Source organism: Carcharodon carcharias, chromosome 14, assembly GCF_017639515.1.
Source record: "Carcharodon carcharias isolate sCarCar2 chromosome 14, sCarCar2.pri, whole genome shotgun sequence".
Taxonomy (NCBI): Eukaryota; Metazoa; Chordata; class Chondrichthyes; order Lamniformes; family Lamnidae; genus Carcharodon; species Carcharodon carcharias.
The window spans coordinates 65439454-65457142 of NC_054480.1; the positions used below are offsets into that span (position 1 = coordinate 65439454).

Below are 17689 nucleotides of genomic sequence, written 5' to 3' on the forward strand. Positions count from 1 at the left end.
AAATCTGGAGTGCAAAGGGACTTGGGAGTCCTAGTCCAGGATTCTCTTAAGGTTAACTTGCCGGTTGAGTCGATAGTTAGGAAGGCAAATGCAAAGTTGGCATTTATTTTGAGAGGACTAGAATATAAAAGCAGGGATATGCTGCTGAGGCTTTATAAGGCTCTGGTCAGACCACATTTAGAATATTGTGAGCAATTTTGGGCCCCGTATCTCAGGAAGGATGTGCTGCCCTGGAGAGGGTCCAGAGGAGGTTCACAAGAATGATCCCAGGAATGAAAGGCTTAACATATGAGGAACATTTGAGGACTCTGGGTCTATACCCGATGGAGTTTAGAAGGATGAGGGGGGATCTGATTGAAACTTACAGAATACTGAAAATCCTAGATAGAGTGGTGGTGGGGAAGATGTTTCCATTAGTAGGAGAGACTAGGATCCGAGGGCACAGCCTCAAAGTAAAGGGAAGACCTTTTAGAACAGAGATGAGGAGAAACTCCTTTAGCCAGAGAGTGGTGAATCTATGGAATTCATTGCCATAGAAGGCTGTGGAGGCCAGGTCATTGAGTGTATTTAAGATCGAGATAGATAGGTTCTTGATTGGTAAGGGGATCAAAGGTTACGGGGAGAAGGCGGGAGAATGGGGCTGAGAAACTTATCAGCCATGATTGAATGGCGGAGCGGACTCGATGGGCCGATTGGCCTAATTTCTGCTCCTATGTCTTATGGTCTGATCGTCTAACAGGCTGAAAACTGGGACAATTGGAGGAAGCAATTCTGTAGATACAGAACAGTTTCAGGTTTGCATAAGACCCAGAAGGATCAGGTCAGTTCTTTGCTCAATGCCATAGGGGCCATGGCAGATAATGTTAATCATTGCAAGACAGAGCATCAATGAGGCTTTGAGCTCATATGAGAAGGTCCTCCAGGCACTTGATTCATACTTCATTGTTCAAAAAATTTGATCACTGAGTGAGCAAAATTTATTGAGAGAAAGCAAAAACTGGGTGAATACATGGATTAATTTATAATTGACCTGTACAGACATATGACTACAGGATCCTCAGAGGTGAATTAATACATGATTGCATAGCAGTTGAAATCTTAGATGAAACTTTATCAGATCTTCTGCAAATGAGGGAAGATTGAACTCTCACAAAGGCAGTGCAAATAGCAAAACAGACTGAGCTTAGGAAGTAAAACAAAGCAGTTGTTTGTAGGAAAAGTGATTTCCCTTGGGTAAAAAAATGAGTGAAGCCATTCAATACTTCTGTCAGAACTGAAAAAGCTTCAATAGGTCAGTCAGAACAGAAAAAGCATAAGCAAAAGTCCACAAAATCAGAAAAAGCGCACCAGCAGTCATCTTGAAATGCTCTCGATGTGGCAGGAAAATTTTGCAAAAGCAGGAAGAATGCCCAGCAGGGCATTCACAACTATGGAAAGTTAGGACACTTTAAAATGCTTGCCAATTTAAAATACAAGTAGCTCACAGGAGGAAAGAGAAAATAACAAGAACAAATCAAATTCAGGAAGTGAGTGAGCCACAGAAAAAAACAAATAACCTTCCTAGCAGAAAGTAACAAAACAGAAAATAATTATTGGAGCATTAAATTAGATTTTGATGGTCACCCCACAGACTTCAAGCTGGACCCTGCGCAGGTGTTTCAGTATTATCTGATGAGGTAAAGTAGATTAAAAATATTACATTACAGCTATCCTCCATCCCATTCCAAACCTGAATGTTGTCTATGCTGCATATGGACATGGACTTTTTCAGTATCTGAGTCATCGCAAATGGTGTTGAACATTGTGCAGCCATCAGGAATCCTGACCTTATGATGGTGGGAAGATCATTGATGAAGCAGCTGAAGGAGAAAAATCCAGCCCCAGGAGTCAGCTCCTGAGGTTCGGACAACCCGACCCTGATCTACACATCCACATGAGCTCAGAGTTGGATGGAATTGGCTGTTAATTAAGTGGGTCGTGGCCTAACCAGTTCCACTCATGGCTATATCCTTGTATGTCAGTCTGGTGTGAAAACAAATAGGAAATTAAACCAGTCTAAATGACTGGAATAAGCTGGATAAATTAGCAAGTAATTTTTGATTAGGAGTGTAGATCAATGAAGCTGGGACCTAAATTAAGCAGCCAATGACCACAACCATAATCACTATCTAAAATTGAAATTGTGATGGCCTTTAAAATATAAACTGTCATTATTTTCTTCTTAGGATCAACAATCTCCTGTTGATATAATTTTCAATATCGTTCACTAGGTTTCCCCTGTCCTAGGTTTTTACAGAAAAAAACAAATTTACTAAGGTCATGCGATATATTATAATAAGGATGGAGTACGTATTTGAGTGTGTTGACTTCCATGCCATATAAGCTAATATTGATCAAGAGCAAGATTTTGAGTGCAAGAGATGAGGGTGAATTGTTTGAAAGTGTCTTCAGACAAAAGTGCTGACTGAATGATTCTAATTGGCCTTCTCCTGAAGTCCTCTCCATCACATATTCCTTTGTCCAGCCATTTTGCTTCAATCCATGTGACATTACAGATTGGATTGGATTGGATGGATGCACAGGATACAGAAAAGGTTACAGGCCCTGACAGCATTTAATACATGGAGCTTATGTTTCATAAATACTTTCCCTCGTTTTTAATGGCAACTGAGTCCGTCACCATCAACACCTTAGGTTCACCATTGACCAGAAGAAGAAAATCAGCAAGATGGTGTCAAAACCATCATCTCCAACTTCCACTCCACATCACACACACTTTGAATGGAACATATTCCTTTGTTGTCATTAGTTTAAGATCTTGGAATTTCCCATGTAACACTAGCGTGGGCAGACCATCAGCATAAAGACTGCAAAAGTTCAAGGATAAGGTTAACTACCAGCTCCCAATTCAGCATGGGCAAAATGTGTAGCTTTTACAGCAATCAGATTCTTGAGAGCAAATCAGTGAAGAAGAACATACAGGCTATTAACATTTGGGCAAAATTCTGGTTTTAAATTTTTGTGTAATTATCTTTTCTCTTGCACTCGACTGCATACATTGTGTTCTTTCTAGGGTTGGTGAGATAAGGTCAGTGGCATTATAGAATCCTGAAGAAAGTGCTTTTAATATGATGTTCCTGTATATGCTAATATGACATATCTCTCAGTCTCAAGCTTCTGAATATGATTCTAAATACTGAAGAGTTTATGCAAAGCTGCTCTTAATGGAAAATGGTCATTCAGTCCATTTTGGTTTTACTTTAAAGGTTGAAGATTTGTCAAGGATGAAACAATCAGCAATGTGATCATGGATCATGCTTGCACAGTTGCCTCTTGACAAGTGTCTGTCAACTCTACTAGATAAAAATCATCTTTTGGTGATATTCGCTCCTTTCCTCATCAAGATCTGCAGACTTCAAAGATCACAGTATCACTGTGGTTTCAGCAGATTTATTTAAAAAGCTTTACTGAAATTACTTTTTTATATAGCCAAATTACAAGACTGTGTTCGGTTTCCAGAATACATTAGGTCTGCTGAGCAGAGGATGCAATTTCTAAATTGCAGTCTCCCGTTCTCGCTTCTAAAATGTGGTAGGCACAGTGAGGCCCAAGGATTTCCTCCCAAATATATGTCACTCATGGTTTTACTCAAATTCTGCTGTGAGTTGTAAGTCAAGGAGGGACATTAGCAATGTCCATGAAGATGAACATGGATGGGCTAGAACATATCTGCCAGTACAGAACTGTGAGGGTCAATCACGGCTGGGTGGCCGGAGGGTGGGGGGAGAGGATGGGTGGGTGGCAGGCAGGAGGGGAAGGGGGGACAAGGGGGTGAAGAAATAAAAATAAATAATATCTACCAACTTTACCCAATGCCACTACCAACACAAAGATAACATGTTTGCTAATGATGTATGACTTCATGGCTAAGTACATGATGATCCCGTCAGTGGGTGTTGTATCTGAGAATGATCTAGCTAACTTTACCCGGTTTATCTCTTTCTTTGTACTAGAAAACCTGTGGGCGAATTACCTGGCTAAAGGTGTGATTGTGGAACACCGTTACTTGCCATCTGTGAGCAGCTCAGTGAGAACTGTCAGCTTGGATCAGCCTTACGTTTTCACTGACATGACATCATATTTCACCCTGCTGGTTGGCATCTACTTCCCTTCAGTGACTGGTAGGAAGTATTTTTTGTATAGATAACATGTAACTCATGTTTAGTGGAAATCCATTTGTTTTGTTTTTACATTGAGGGCTCACACAGTCAGCTGTGAGGGTTGTATTCCCAGAATTTAGAATATTAAAGGCCAATTTGATTGAAGTTGTCAAGATATCAAGGGGGACTGATAGGGTAGATAGAGAGAAACTATTTCTGCTTGTTGGTGAATCTAGGACTAGAGAGCATAGCCTAAAGATTAGAGTCAGTCCTGTCATGGGTGAATTTGGAAACATTTCTACCTGCAAAAGGTCATAGAATTTCAGAATTCTCAACTACAAATGGCATTTGATGCGAGGTAATTGTTAATTTTAAAACTAAGATTGATAAATCTCTGTTAACTAAAGGTATTAAGGGATTATAGGGCAAAACCAGAGATAGGGAGTTAGGTCTTAGATCAGCCGTGATCGCTTTGAGTGGCAGGCTATACTCGAGAGGCTAAATGGCTTACTATTTCCTTGGGCACAATGTGGGACAGAAATTCCCACTGAAGTCAACGTACCTTCTGCTGATCCATCAAATTTTCTGTCCCTCCCACAATGATTCCCACAGCAAGCAGGACCGTAAAATCATATCCTTTGTTCCTATGGGTACTGGGTGTAATATATATCTTTCCCCCTTCACATTCTATGATACTTTCAAACACTTATATTGAAAGGCATCCTTTTTCATTGAACTGTTCATCAAATTTGATGGTTGAGCAAAATGTTTAATTTCCTGCTTCAAACAGTTCTCTTCAGCCCCCCTGCTTTATCAAGGGATAAGATAGTAACTGTACAAAACATCTTTACACATTACCTACCATGTCCATAGCAGGTTGACCAGAGTAACCATTATACTTCCTCAAAATATTGCTTGATTTTGGTGCCTAAAGGACCTTTTGTTTTCCAGAGTAGAGTTGCCAGGAGACAACTTTCTCCTTCAGGGACACACCATATTTTAAGACGCTCCCACTCTCCAGCCAGGAGAAACAACCTCTCAGTGTCTACCCTGTCCAGCCCCTTCATAATCTTGAATGATTTAATGATATCACCTTTCATTCTTCTAAATTCCAGGGAATATAGTCTCAATTTACTCAGTCTTTCATCATAGCACAACCCTCTCATCCCAGTGACCAACCTGATGCATCTTCTCTGTACTGCTTCCAATGCAAGTATATTGTTCCTTAAATGTACGGACAAAAATTGCAAAAGTATTCCGGATATCGTTTCACCAAAGCCCTGCACAATTATAGCAGTATGTCTTTATTCTTGTACTCCAGTCCCCTTCCAATAAAGGCCAACATGTCATTTGCTTTCGTAATTGCTTGCTGTATCTGCATACTAACTTTCAGTGTTCTTCCTTGAGCACACCCAAATCTCTCTGAACATCAACATTGACAAATTTCACACCTTTTAAAAAATATTCTGCTTTTCTATTCCAAGATTAAAGTGAATAACCTCACACTTCCCTACATTATACTCCATCTGCTATCTTATTGCCCACTCACCTAAACTGACTATATCCCTTTGCAGCCTCTCTGTAAAGTATTGAAATTAGCCTCCTGATGTGCGGCAGTATGAAATGTGGGCCGCCATTGACGGGCAGAGCGGACAATCGCCAGCTGGTTTTACGACATCATGAAACCGATATTTGGTCTTCTCGCCATATTGTACCCCTTCCCCGCCCGCCATGACACCCAACACCTACAGGGTTAGTAAACTCTAGCCATTAAGTGGCTTCTGCTTGTGCTGCATTGGAAGGTGTGATATCGCCCACCTGACACCGCATCACAGCTAGTTTTGCAAGTGCTGTGATGGAGTAGGCCACCATTTCCATGCTAGAAAGGATGGGCTCAAAGTTCTGTGCGATGCCCGTGCTATGTTTGAGCTAGACTCCTCCATGCTCCTTGACAGTGACAAGATGCTCTGTGACAGGCCTGCCAATGTACCAAGTATCTCAGAGTGTATGGGCTATATATAGAGAGAAGAATAAATATGTAGGCAAATTTCTGCTTGTAAGAACAAGAGGGCAATAATAGTGGGAGACTTCAACTATCCTAATATCAACTGGGATTCAAACAATATAAGGGGCACTGAGGGAGAAAAATTCATGCAGTGTGTCCAGGAAAATGTTTTCAACCAATTAGTGACAAACCCAACGAGAGGAGATGCAATTCTAGACCTAGTCTTGGGGAACGAAGAAGGGCAAGAGGGTGAAGTGACAGTTGGCGACCATATTGGGGACAGTGATCACAATTCAGTCAGATTTGGCATTACCATGGAAAAGGACAGAGATAAGGCAGGAGTAAAAGTCTTGAACTGGGGGAAGGCAAATTTTGCAGAAATGAGAAGGGACTTGGCTGAGGTGGCCCGGACAGCACCGCTGGAGGATAAAACAGTGGAATATCAGTGGGAAGCACTAAAAAGCGAGATCCTAATTGTACAAAGTAGACATGTCCCCTACAAAAATAAAAGTGGTACTGCCAAATCTAGACCCCCTTGGTTGTCTAGAGGAATACAGGGGAAGATCAAACAGAAAAAAAAAGCGTACGATAGGCACAAAGAACTAAGCACTGCAGATAGCCTAGACAAATATATGAAGTGCAGGGACAAAGTAAAAAAGGAAATAAGGAAATCAAAGAGAGGGCATGAAAAAAGGTTAGCAAGTAAAGTTAAAGATAACCCAACCCAAACATGTTTTACCAATACATTCATGCTAAAAGGTTAATTAAGGAAAAAGTGCAATCTATCAGAAATGTAGAAGGAAACTTGTGTGTAGAAGCAGAGGCTATGGGAAGGGTTTTGAATGAATATTTTGTCTCCGTGTTTACAAAGGAAAGGGAGGATGTAGATATAGTGGTCCAGGAGGAACACTGCAAGATATTGGACGGGATGGTCATAAAGAGAGAGGAAGTACTCGAAGGGTTGAAATCCTTGAAAGTTAAAAAGTTACCAGGGCCAGATGGATTGTTTCTGAGGCTGCTTAAGGAAGTCAGGGAGGAGATAGCAGATACTCTGGGGATGATTTTCCAATCTTCTCTAGATACAGGGGAGGTACCAGAGGACTGAAGAAATGCAAACCTAGTTCCATTGTTTAAAAAGGGATCAAAGGAAATGCCAAACAATTATAGGCCAGTTAGTCTCACATCGGTGGTGAGCAAATTAGAGAGATAGGATTAACTGTCATGTGGAAAGGCATGGACTAGTCAGGGATGGTCAGCATGGATTTGTTAAAGGAAAGTCTTGCCTCACAAATTTGATTGAATTCTTTGAGGAAGTGACAAGAAGGTTTGATGAAGGTAGTGCAATTGATGTTGTGTACATGGATTTTAGCAAGGCATTTGACAAGGTCCCTCATGGCAGATTGGTCAGGAAAGTAAAAGCCCATGGGATTCAGGGTAATGTGGCAAACTGGTTAAAAGGTTGGCTTTGTAACAGGAAACAAAGTGTAATGGTCGATGGATGCCCTTGCGAATGGAAAGTTGTCTCAAGTGGTGTTCCACAGGGCTCTGTGTTGGGACCCTTGCTGTTTGTGTTATATATTAACGATTTGGACGTGAACGTGGGGGGCACAATTGGGAAATTTGCAGGTGACACAAAGATTGGCTGAGTAGTGGATAGTGTAGAGGATAGCCATAATCTCCAAAACGATATAGATGGGTTGGTGGAGTGGGCGGTAAAGTGGCAGATGGATTTTAACATAGAGAAGTGTGAGGCCATGCATTTAGGGAGGTCAAATAGTTACAGGGATTACACTATAAATGGGAATATACTAAGAGAGGTAAATGAAGTGAGAGATCTTGGCATACAAGTACACAGGTCCCTGAAGGCAGCAGTTCAAGTAGACAAGGTTGTAAAGAAGGCATATGGAATGCTCTCCATCATTGGCAGTGGTATAGATTATAAAAATAAGGATATAATGTTGGAATTGTATAAAACACTGGTGAGGCCACAACTGGAGTATTGTGTGCAGTTCTGGTCACCACATTACAGGAAGGACGTAATAGTTCTGGAGAGAGTGCAGAGGAGGTTTACAAGAATGTTGCCAGGGTTAGAAAAGTGTAGCTACGAGGAGAGATTAAATAGGTTGGGGTTATTTTCCTTGGAACAAAGAAGGCTGAGAGGTGACTTGATTGAGGTGTACAAAATTATGAGGGGAAAAGATAGAGTGGACAGGATAAAATTGTTTCCCTTGGTGGAGAATTCTAGAACCAGAGGACATAGATAAGTGGCAGAAGGTGTAGAGGGGACATGAGGAAGAACTTTTTTACGCAGAGGGTGGTGGGTGTCTGGAATTCGCTGCCCAAGTTGGTGGTAGAGGTACCTGGATCTGCACATTAACTGCTGTAAGCTGCAGGGCTATGGGCCGGGTGCAAGAAGGTGGGATTAGAAAGGGCACCTGGGTGTCCTCAGGCTGCCATGGACAAGATGGGCCAAATGGCCTCATTCCGTGCTGTAACTTTTCTATGGTTCTATGGCTGCAAGTACCAAATCAAGCAGTGGTGTTGCTTCATCAGAGCTCTGGTTTAGCTCTCACCCTTCCTCGTGAGGCTGCACTGGCTAGCCAGCTGGCATGTCATGGGTAGCTAAAAGCAGAAATGCAGATGGAGAGTGTTGGATGAGGGAAGGGGTGTGTTTGAAAGCAAGAGGTCCATAGTCTCACTATCTATAGCTTGAACTCCATGTTAGAAAGTAGGATGAAGGTGGGGTGGGATTTGGGAAAACATAGGCAGGAACACATTGGCATCATAATTTTTTTGACATCCTTCGTTACAGCTCCATGATATAGAGTACTATCTCCTCCCGAGGGCTCAGTTGATGTAGCTGTGCCTATCCCTCACTGTTTCTCTGCTGCTCCCTACTGTTATAAACCATCTTGATCTGCAAGAAAGAGGAAATAATATCAGTGAGTGTGTTGCAATATGGTTGGGTAATGTGCCTGCCATTGCCTAATAGCTGGAGGTTTGTGAAAGCAACAAGAGATCAGTGCGAGACTGGCAGCATTGTTAAGGTGAATGGCGTATCTAAATGTTCGGCATGAGTTCTTATTGTTGATAAATGAGTGGTGGGAATGAGGTTCATTGAGCAGCATAATGTCATGTGAAGATGCATTCACTGTCCTTGACCATCCATGTGCAGCCATTGAACATTTTCCAGCGCTGCAGCCAAGTCCTTGGGGCCAGAGTCTGGGAATTGAAGTCCCTTGCCACATGCTCCTATTTCTTTCTCAAGTGCCTTGAGTGTCTGATGGCTGTCTGTTGGAACATAATGTATTTCTTTCTTCGCACCTCCACCATTAATGCCTCCTACACCACATCAGAGAAGCTAGACAATCTCTCCCTTGCTTGTTGCTTCATTTGCTGTGCTTTTCTTTCCAAGCAGAGACAATTGCAGCAGTTCCTATTGCATGAGTGCAGCTCCGCTTTAAGAAGGGCAGGCTGTCAGTAAGAGGTCCAACTTAGCTGTACTTCATGTTAGCCACTCACGCTGCTGGACCCCCTGTTGAGTGTGCAGCTCGTCAGTTGCATGTTCTGTGCTGGGCTGCATGCTGGAATCATTTAGGTGAGCAGGCAACACAAAATTTGTAATCTGCCTGCCTCAGCAGGACCTGGCACTGGTAATCGACATTATGATTCCTGTGCCCAAAAATGGACCTTGTCCAAACTTTCCCCTTTGACTTTCACTGACACTTCCATAATCAATTAGGATTGATAACTGCATCTTTTACAGCTGGCTTAATGCCTTGTGTAGCACTTTCATATCCATTAAGGCCTTCATGAGTGATTTAGTTGCATTTTTTAAATTATCTAATTTTTTAACAGAATTAAAATGATTTCAAGTCTTACAATTCTCTTGTCGCATTTTCACTGGCTGGGAAAACTCGATAAGTGTCACAAGTATTGAACAGAGCTATGTGGGAGCCATGGCAGTTCTTTTTGTAGGTGCAGATGGTATCTCTAATCTGCAGGGCAACAATTAACATGGCAAGTATTGCAAGCAAGTATTCAAATGAGTCATAATATAAATGACTAAAATTTAATATGAGACTACGTAAGCATGAAGATATCTCTAGAATAAATGAAGCATAGAAGCTTACCTTGGAGTATTTCTTAAATCTAAGATACTTAGAATGCAGAGCTATCTTTTAAATGCAGAAGTCAGTTACAATTACTGTAGCAATTGCCCCATTTATGTCACTGGCTGATTTCTACAGAAGGCACATTAAAACAATTCAACATGCAAAATTGTTTAATGGTCACTGTTTGTGACAACTTCCTGGAGTCCCTGCATTCAACAATAAATACGGAATATCCAAACCAACCATTAAGTACACAAGTGCCTTACTGGCTTATAACTATTGGACTCGGAACTTAAATCATCAAAATACATACCTTCCACTGTACATTATGTTGTTTTAAGGGCTGGTCCTGCCAAAGAGTTGTAAACTAAAATAGCCTTTGCTGGAAGTGCCTCACTACCTTTGGCAGCTCAAGTGCCATCTTGTTTACTTTGCAGGTAAGAATTGTTGTTACTGTTGTTGGTCAAATAAATACACCATCAGCTGTTTTAGCATTTCCAATTTATTTAAATGAGACAAAGTGACCTTTACCCAATTTCTCTCTGTCTGTTCGATCATCTGCTAATGATCCATTGCAACAGAGCAAAAGCCACAGCACATTGATAGCCCTTTTGATGTATTAATGCAAGCTACCATTTTACCTCATTGTCACAAGTATTAATATCTATTCACAGAATGAGCTGCCTGTCAACTATGCATTACATCTTGTTTCTGATACATTATATTTTACAGTGCATTTAACAGTGAATAGCCAGCGCAATTTACCTAAAACATCAATGTTAGAATCAATTTGTTTTCTACTGACAAAAAGTTAAAAAACCCACTTAGTTGCAGTTTATTTGCAAAAGACAATTTCAATTTTATGAGACTGCCATCAAACCTAGTAAAAGCCAAGCTAATTATACTGCATTCACTCTGTATCTGATCCATGAATTACAAATCAGACCTACGATGATTCCTAAAATCATCCATCCTAACCCACCTCCAAAAGACCTCCAATTGTCTGAGCATTATTCCCCATTATTAGAAATGCTAAATGGTAGCATCATGATAACCATCTTCTTAAACCCCCTCCCCTTCTTCAACCTCACTTCTGACAATAAAAGGGGGAGAAAACAAATTGATTCTAAGCGTGGAATTTTCCATTCCGGTGACTAAGTGTGGTGGCGGGCGGGATTAATGGCAAGTTTCCCGCTGATCGGCAGGTTGGATTCTCATGCCCGATCTTCTGCATGAAGCCTCATTAATTATGCATAGGCGAGCTGCTCGCTGAATCACATGGTGGGGTGGGCACTGATTTATCCGCCCACCCGCCATCACCTCATGAGGTCAAAGTTCCTGCTGCCATATTTAAACACCACCCGAACACAGACATCACTCTCTGCAACCTAGCTATGTGGTCGGAAGTTCCAGAGATTGGCCCAAGGAACAAAAAGAGCGCACCAAGGTTTATCCATGGCTCTCTGGAGGCTTGAAGTCGAGGTGTCCACCAACACTGGGAGGTTCTTTTTCCCAGGAATGGATCCAGGAGGTCCATCAGCCTCAACTCACCTGTCTGGGAGGCAGCTGATCAGAGGTCAACTCCGTGGGCAACCACCAAAGAAATGCCATCCAGTGCAGTAATGTTGATGTCCCCATGCCCCATGTGGACCGCATCCCTCCTCATCTTGAGGCTGTGTGCACAGTACCATATGACGTGACTCCCTCTCGAGAACTTCAAATCCGCGCCCCCCCACTGATCTTTATTACGTTTTCTCCATTTACAGACTGCAGATGCCTCCCCTGACCATGACCATCTCATCTGCAGCTCAGTACTGAGCTAGACACTCGCATCACCCCCGAGTGTGAGACTATAACCGCACCCTGCACACCAAACTGTGCCTGATCTCCATTGGCCATGCAGGTCTGACCCCTCCCTGGAGTGGGAAGATGACCTGCATGCCATGCATAGCCCTGTAGCATGGCCTGTGAAGCCCCAGGACTGCCTTAATCTCTCACCTCAACTAAGTGGTCCACAGAGCCCCAGCACTGCCTTTAACGTCTCAGCCAGACCACTTTGCCCCAGTCCAGGGACTATGACTGTCTTACTCAGCTCTCCAGTTCCTTCAGGGCTGGACACAGACCGTTTCCCCTGCACGAGTCTCTGTGCAAACTGTGCCTCTTGTGCAAGCCCTCCTGCCGACAACACTCATGAGTCTATGTGTAACCCTTCCATCATGTGCCACACTAACCCCCCACTTTCCAATTCCAGAGTCTGCATGCGTCTGCTCGCATTCATGCAGTTCGAATCCCATCCACCCCCACTTCGCTTTGCAGCTTCCCCATCTCCAATCTTCCCTCTGTCTGCCATCATGCCCCCCAGCAACCCCACCATACCCCTTCACCCTCATCTCTCCATCATCCACTTCCCCCCACCCCAGTCACCATGCTGGCACCTATCATGAGCAGCCCAGCTCAACAGCCGAGACACACCGTGAGCAGCCCAGCTCAACACCCGAGGCATCCACCGTGAGCAGCCCTGCTCAACACCTGAGACACCAGCGTGAGTAGCCCAGCTGAATACCCGAGACACCCACAATGAGCAGCCTAAGCATGTATCCCCACCAGTATGGGTTATCGCTAGTGTCACTGAGGGCCTGGAGCACTGAATGTTGCAATCACCTCAAAGTCACAAGTGAAGTGAGGGTGGACTGCTGCACACCACTTATATCCTGTCACAAATGGGATCGGTCTAATTTCCCGCTGGCGGGGCACGTAATTAGGAACAGGAGCATGACTTGGTGAGTTGCATTTTTAATGAGTATTCATGACATGTTAATGCATGCAGATGGGTTTCCCGTCATGGGTCAGCAGGAAATCCAACCCACATTCAGCCCACAATGAAAGTGTTGAGGGGTAAATTCTGACTTGTTTTCCTGCCAGTGGGATTCTGACTTTTGACTTCTCTCTGAATTTTCTGCTTCCACCAGCCACGAAGTCCACTACTGGCGGGACTGGGGAATTCTGTCCTAACATTGGTGTTTTGGTTAAATTGTGATGGCTGCTAACTATTAAGTGCACTGTAAAATATAGCATGTCATAAACAACAAGTAATATATAGCTAACGTGCGTGCAGACTTACATTGGCTCATGGTCAAGCAACACCTTGATTTTAAAATTCTTACTCTTGCAAGTTATTATTGAATCTTCTTCCACCACCCTTTCCTGATCACAATAACTCGCTGTATAAAAAACTTTCCTCATGTCACCATTAGTTCTTTTGCCAATCATTTTAGAAATGTGTCCTTTGGTTACCAACCCTTCTACCACTGAAAACAGTTTCCTCTTATTTATTCTATTAAAACCATTCCTGATTTTGAACACCCCCATCAAGTGTCCTCTTAAACTTTTTTGTGCTGAAGAGTTTTCGTCATCAGTTTTTCTCTGAGCCTTTTACTGGAGGCACTGGCCCATGTTGGTTACAGTTTCGTGGGTGCCAATGCCTCACCAAAGTAATTATTCTTCCTATGTGAATTAAGACCCTGAGTGTCAGACTATGTGGGCCAAAGTCTGATTCTGTTCTCACTCAACATCCACATCTGCCCTACTTTCTAACAGGAGATACCAGATAACAATCAGAAGCAGGAACACTGGCTGATATTTTTCCATTTTTAATCCTTGGTTCACTGAGTCTAACTTTAGTGCCCGTATTTCCAGCTATCTCAGGCCAGGCTTGGCAGCTACTTAATCTTAGCTGGTGTCAAAGTCATGTATGCTGACTACATCCAGATTTACCTCACCACAACTTCTCTCGGCCTCCTCACTGTCTCCAAATTGTCAGACTGCTTGTTCGACATTCAGTCCTGGAACAGCAGAGATTTCTTCCAACTTAATATTGAGAAGACCAAAGCCATTGTCACTGGTCCCCACCACAAACTGTGTTCCTTGGTCACTGACTCCATCCCTCTCCCTGACAGCAGTTTAAAGCTGAACTAAACTGTCAGCAACCTTGATGTCATTTTTGATCCAGAGTTGAGCTTCTGACCACAGATCCAAGCCATCACTAAGACCGCCTGCTTCCACTGCCGCAACATCACCAGTTGCTTGCTTCAGCACAGTTGCTGCTGGAACCTTTATCAATGCCATTGCTACCTCTAGGCTTGACTTATTCAATGCACACCTGACAGGCCTCCCACTTTCTATCTTCCATAAACTTTACATCATTCTGCTGCCTGTGTCCTGATCTGATTCATTCATCACCTCCGTGCTTGCTGACCTACGTTGGTTCCCCATTGAGCAATCTCTTGATTTTTAAAATTCTCATCTTTATTTTCAAATCCCTCCAAGACCTCACCCTTCCATACCTCTGCTATCCCCTCCAGCCTCTCAAACCTCCAAGACATCTGTACTCATCTAATTCAGGCCTCTTGGACATTCTTGATTTTAATTACTCCATTGATGGCCGTGCCTTCAGCTGCCTGAAGCTCCTACGAGCATTTTATTGTTTACAGATGCTATATAAGTACAAGTTGTTTTTATTGTTGTTCAGGTCTCAACACCTGGGCAGTGTTCTAGCTCAGTGATCACCTGGTAAATGTCAGTTGTTGTGGTCGCTATCTTTTCTTCAACACACTGAATGTTACTTTTTCTCATAAGTTAGATCTGCCCAACAACAACAACCTACATTTAAATACCACCGTTAACGTCTTAAAACATCCCAAGGTAATTTAGAAAAGAAGCATTGTCAAACAATATTTGACATCAAGTCATCTAAGGAGATGTTAGAATCAAAAACAAAAATAGCTGGAAAAACTCAGCAGGTCTGACAGCATCTGTTGAAAGGGAGACAGAGTTAACATTTCAAGGTCTGTATGACTCTTCATCAGAACTAAAGAAAAATAGAAATTAGGTGAAATATAAGCTGTTAGAGGGGGTGTGGGACAGGTGGAAATGGATAAAGGGCCAGTGATAGGTGGAGGCAAAGAAAAGATTGCCAAAGATGTCATAGACAAAAGGACAAAGGGGTGTTGACGGTGGTGATATTAGCTAAAAGATGTCCACTGAGGAAGGAAATATGGCTGTGAAAGCAAGTTTTAGTAAACACCTTGTCAAACACCAGGAGAGAAATGGAAAGCAATGAAGGTGAACAGGGCAAAAGAGACAAGCGGAAATCCTGTCAGAGAGAAGAGCAGTACTTCTTCAAGACAGGCATTCCTGGAAGAGAAGTGGCAGTCAATTAAACACTAAGATAAAAGCAAAGTACTGCAGATGCTGGAAATCTTGAAACAAAAACAGAAATATCTGGAAAAATTCAGCAAGTCTGACAGCATCTGTGGAGAGGAAGACCGAGTTTGATATTAGAATCGGTGGTCAAAGAGAGGTTTTAAGGGGTGTCTGAAAGGAGGAGAGAAAGACAGAGAAGCCGAGAGGTTAGGGAGGGAACTCCAGCACTTAGGGTCTAAGCAGCTAAAGGCAATGCTACTAATGGCAGTGCAATGAAAATTGGAATGCACAAGGAGCCAAATTGGAGCAGCGCAGAGGTCTGTGAGGGTAGCAGGACTTGTTGAAATTATAGAGATAGCAGGCCCTGATAGCCAGACCTTGGACATGAGCAAGATTGCTTACTGCAACGTATGTGATCGTGCATCCCTGACAGGCTCATCGAAATTAAGAACTCAACAAGATGGATTGGATGATGGCACAGATGTTGTCCAGAGCAACTGACTGTGGATTCACATCCATGGTCCATCATTGTTGTTTTCAATCACAACCTGGTAACTGAGAGAAAGCAAAGAGCAAAGGGGAGGCTGTACCTATGTAGAGGGATGCAAAGTAAGGGGAGAAACATTTCATTTCCTGGGAGAGGGAAAGAAATGGGAATGAACAGGAGAAATAGTTTGGAACAAAAGATTTCATAGTACACAAGCCAAAGCAAAGGATCTCACTATGTGATGAGTCATAGCCAGGCTGTTAGAGAATGGTTGTTCTTACTTCCAAGTTTATAAATAATTCCTCAAGATCATTTATATTATCTTAAGATAATAGGGTTCAAGACATTTATTGCCTTTCATAGGAAGTGAGTATACATGATAACTATTATTATCAATAATTACACATATATGATGATTAGTGTTATTAATAATTACGCATATAGTTAAGGTCACACTTATGATAAAATAAATTACTAGAGAATTCACACACTACAATCTTGAGCTCTTTTCTTTAAAACTTAGCTGTGACTGCTAGAGTTAGAGACAATCTTCATGGAAAATGTATTTAACAGGGTAAAGTTTGCTTAAATCACAGATTGCATCCATCTAATATGCTTTTGTCATAAAAAATGATGCTAGCATTATTTCTATATACCCCCTCTCCAGATAAAATTAAAGCTTACCAAATACTCATAAAGACAGTGTCTTCAATTCGCAAGCAGCTGAAATTCCCCTATCAAGAAATGGGGCAGAATCTTTTGCTCTATGTGTGGGTGGCCCCTGACACGCTCGAGTGTAAAATAGTGCGTGATGACATCAGGTGAGTGTCCCGATGTCATTCGCGCGATATTTCACCCGGTGGGTGCAAACAGGTGCCAGAGCCGCACAGGCGAAACGGGCAGGTGGCCAGCCGACAATTTCAAAAATCTCATCCACGGGTGGGATGAAAGGGGTGAGCAGCATTGCCAGTGTTAGTAGTGGGGTGTTTGGTACATAGTTTGTTGCTGGTGACTTATTGGTGTGTGGTAGGTTCATCTCTGTTCGGGGCTTCATTGTTAGCATTTCCAGGCTTCATTTCAGGTCTCCTGGTGCCTCCAAGGCCCCTGGAGGATTCAGACTGTGTGGAAACTTCTGGGTATCAGACAGCCTTCCCTTACCCTGTAAATGGAGATTGTGGTCTCTGCTGGTGGCACCTCTCTGAGGAGGAACAGGGGGGTGCAGGAGGGAGAGAAGGCCTGGTGTCCCTGTGCAGCTTCCAGGGGAGGGACCTGTGGGAGGAGAGGCGCAGGCACAAGGGGGGCAAGGCCAGCAGGAAGTCCAAGGTGGAAGGGGCTGCAGAAGACACCACTATCCTGCTGCCAGGGTTTACAGGCAATGATGCAGCTATCTCAATTTGTCTGAGGTGCAATGCTGAAGGAGGCTCCGCCTCTCAAGGGACAGAGTGAACTCCTTTTCTCAGATGATTGGGTCTGAGATCAGCTCCGACTTTGTGGGTGGACACCCCAATCCAGGGGCTCTGAATGTCACAGTGGCCCTCAACTTCTATGCCTCCAGCTCTTTCCAGGGGTTAGTGGGTGATCTTTGTGGAGTCTCCCAATCAGCTGTCCACAGTTGCATCAAGCTGGTGACAGAAGATCTGTTCAGGTGGGTATTGACCTTTATTCATTTCCATATTGATGAGGCCAGCCAGGCTGAGCGAGCTGGATGCTTTGCAGCGAT

At 43.0% G+C, this 17689-nt stretch overlaps 1 protein-coding gene across 1 annotated transcript in view; it reads left to right on the forward strand.

Annotated features, from left to right (window-relative positions):
• LOC121287539 (solute carrier family 12 member 5-like) overlaps positions 1-17689 on the forward strand; it is a 426506-nt gene that overhangs the window by 305502 nt on the left and 103315 nt on the right. The window contains exon 9 of the mRNA XM_041205472.1: positions 4014-4181. Within this exon, the coding sequence (XP_041061406.1) occupies positions 4014-4181 (168 nt within the window). The remainder of the gene's footprint in view (positions 1-4013; positions 4182-17689) is intronic.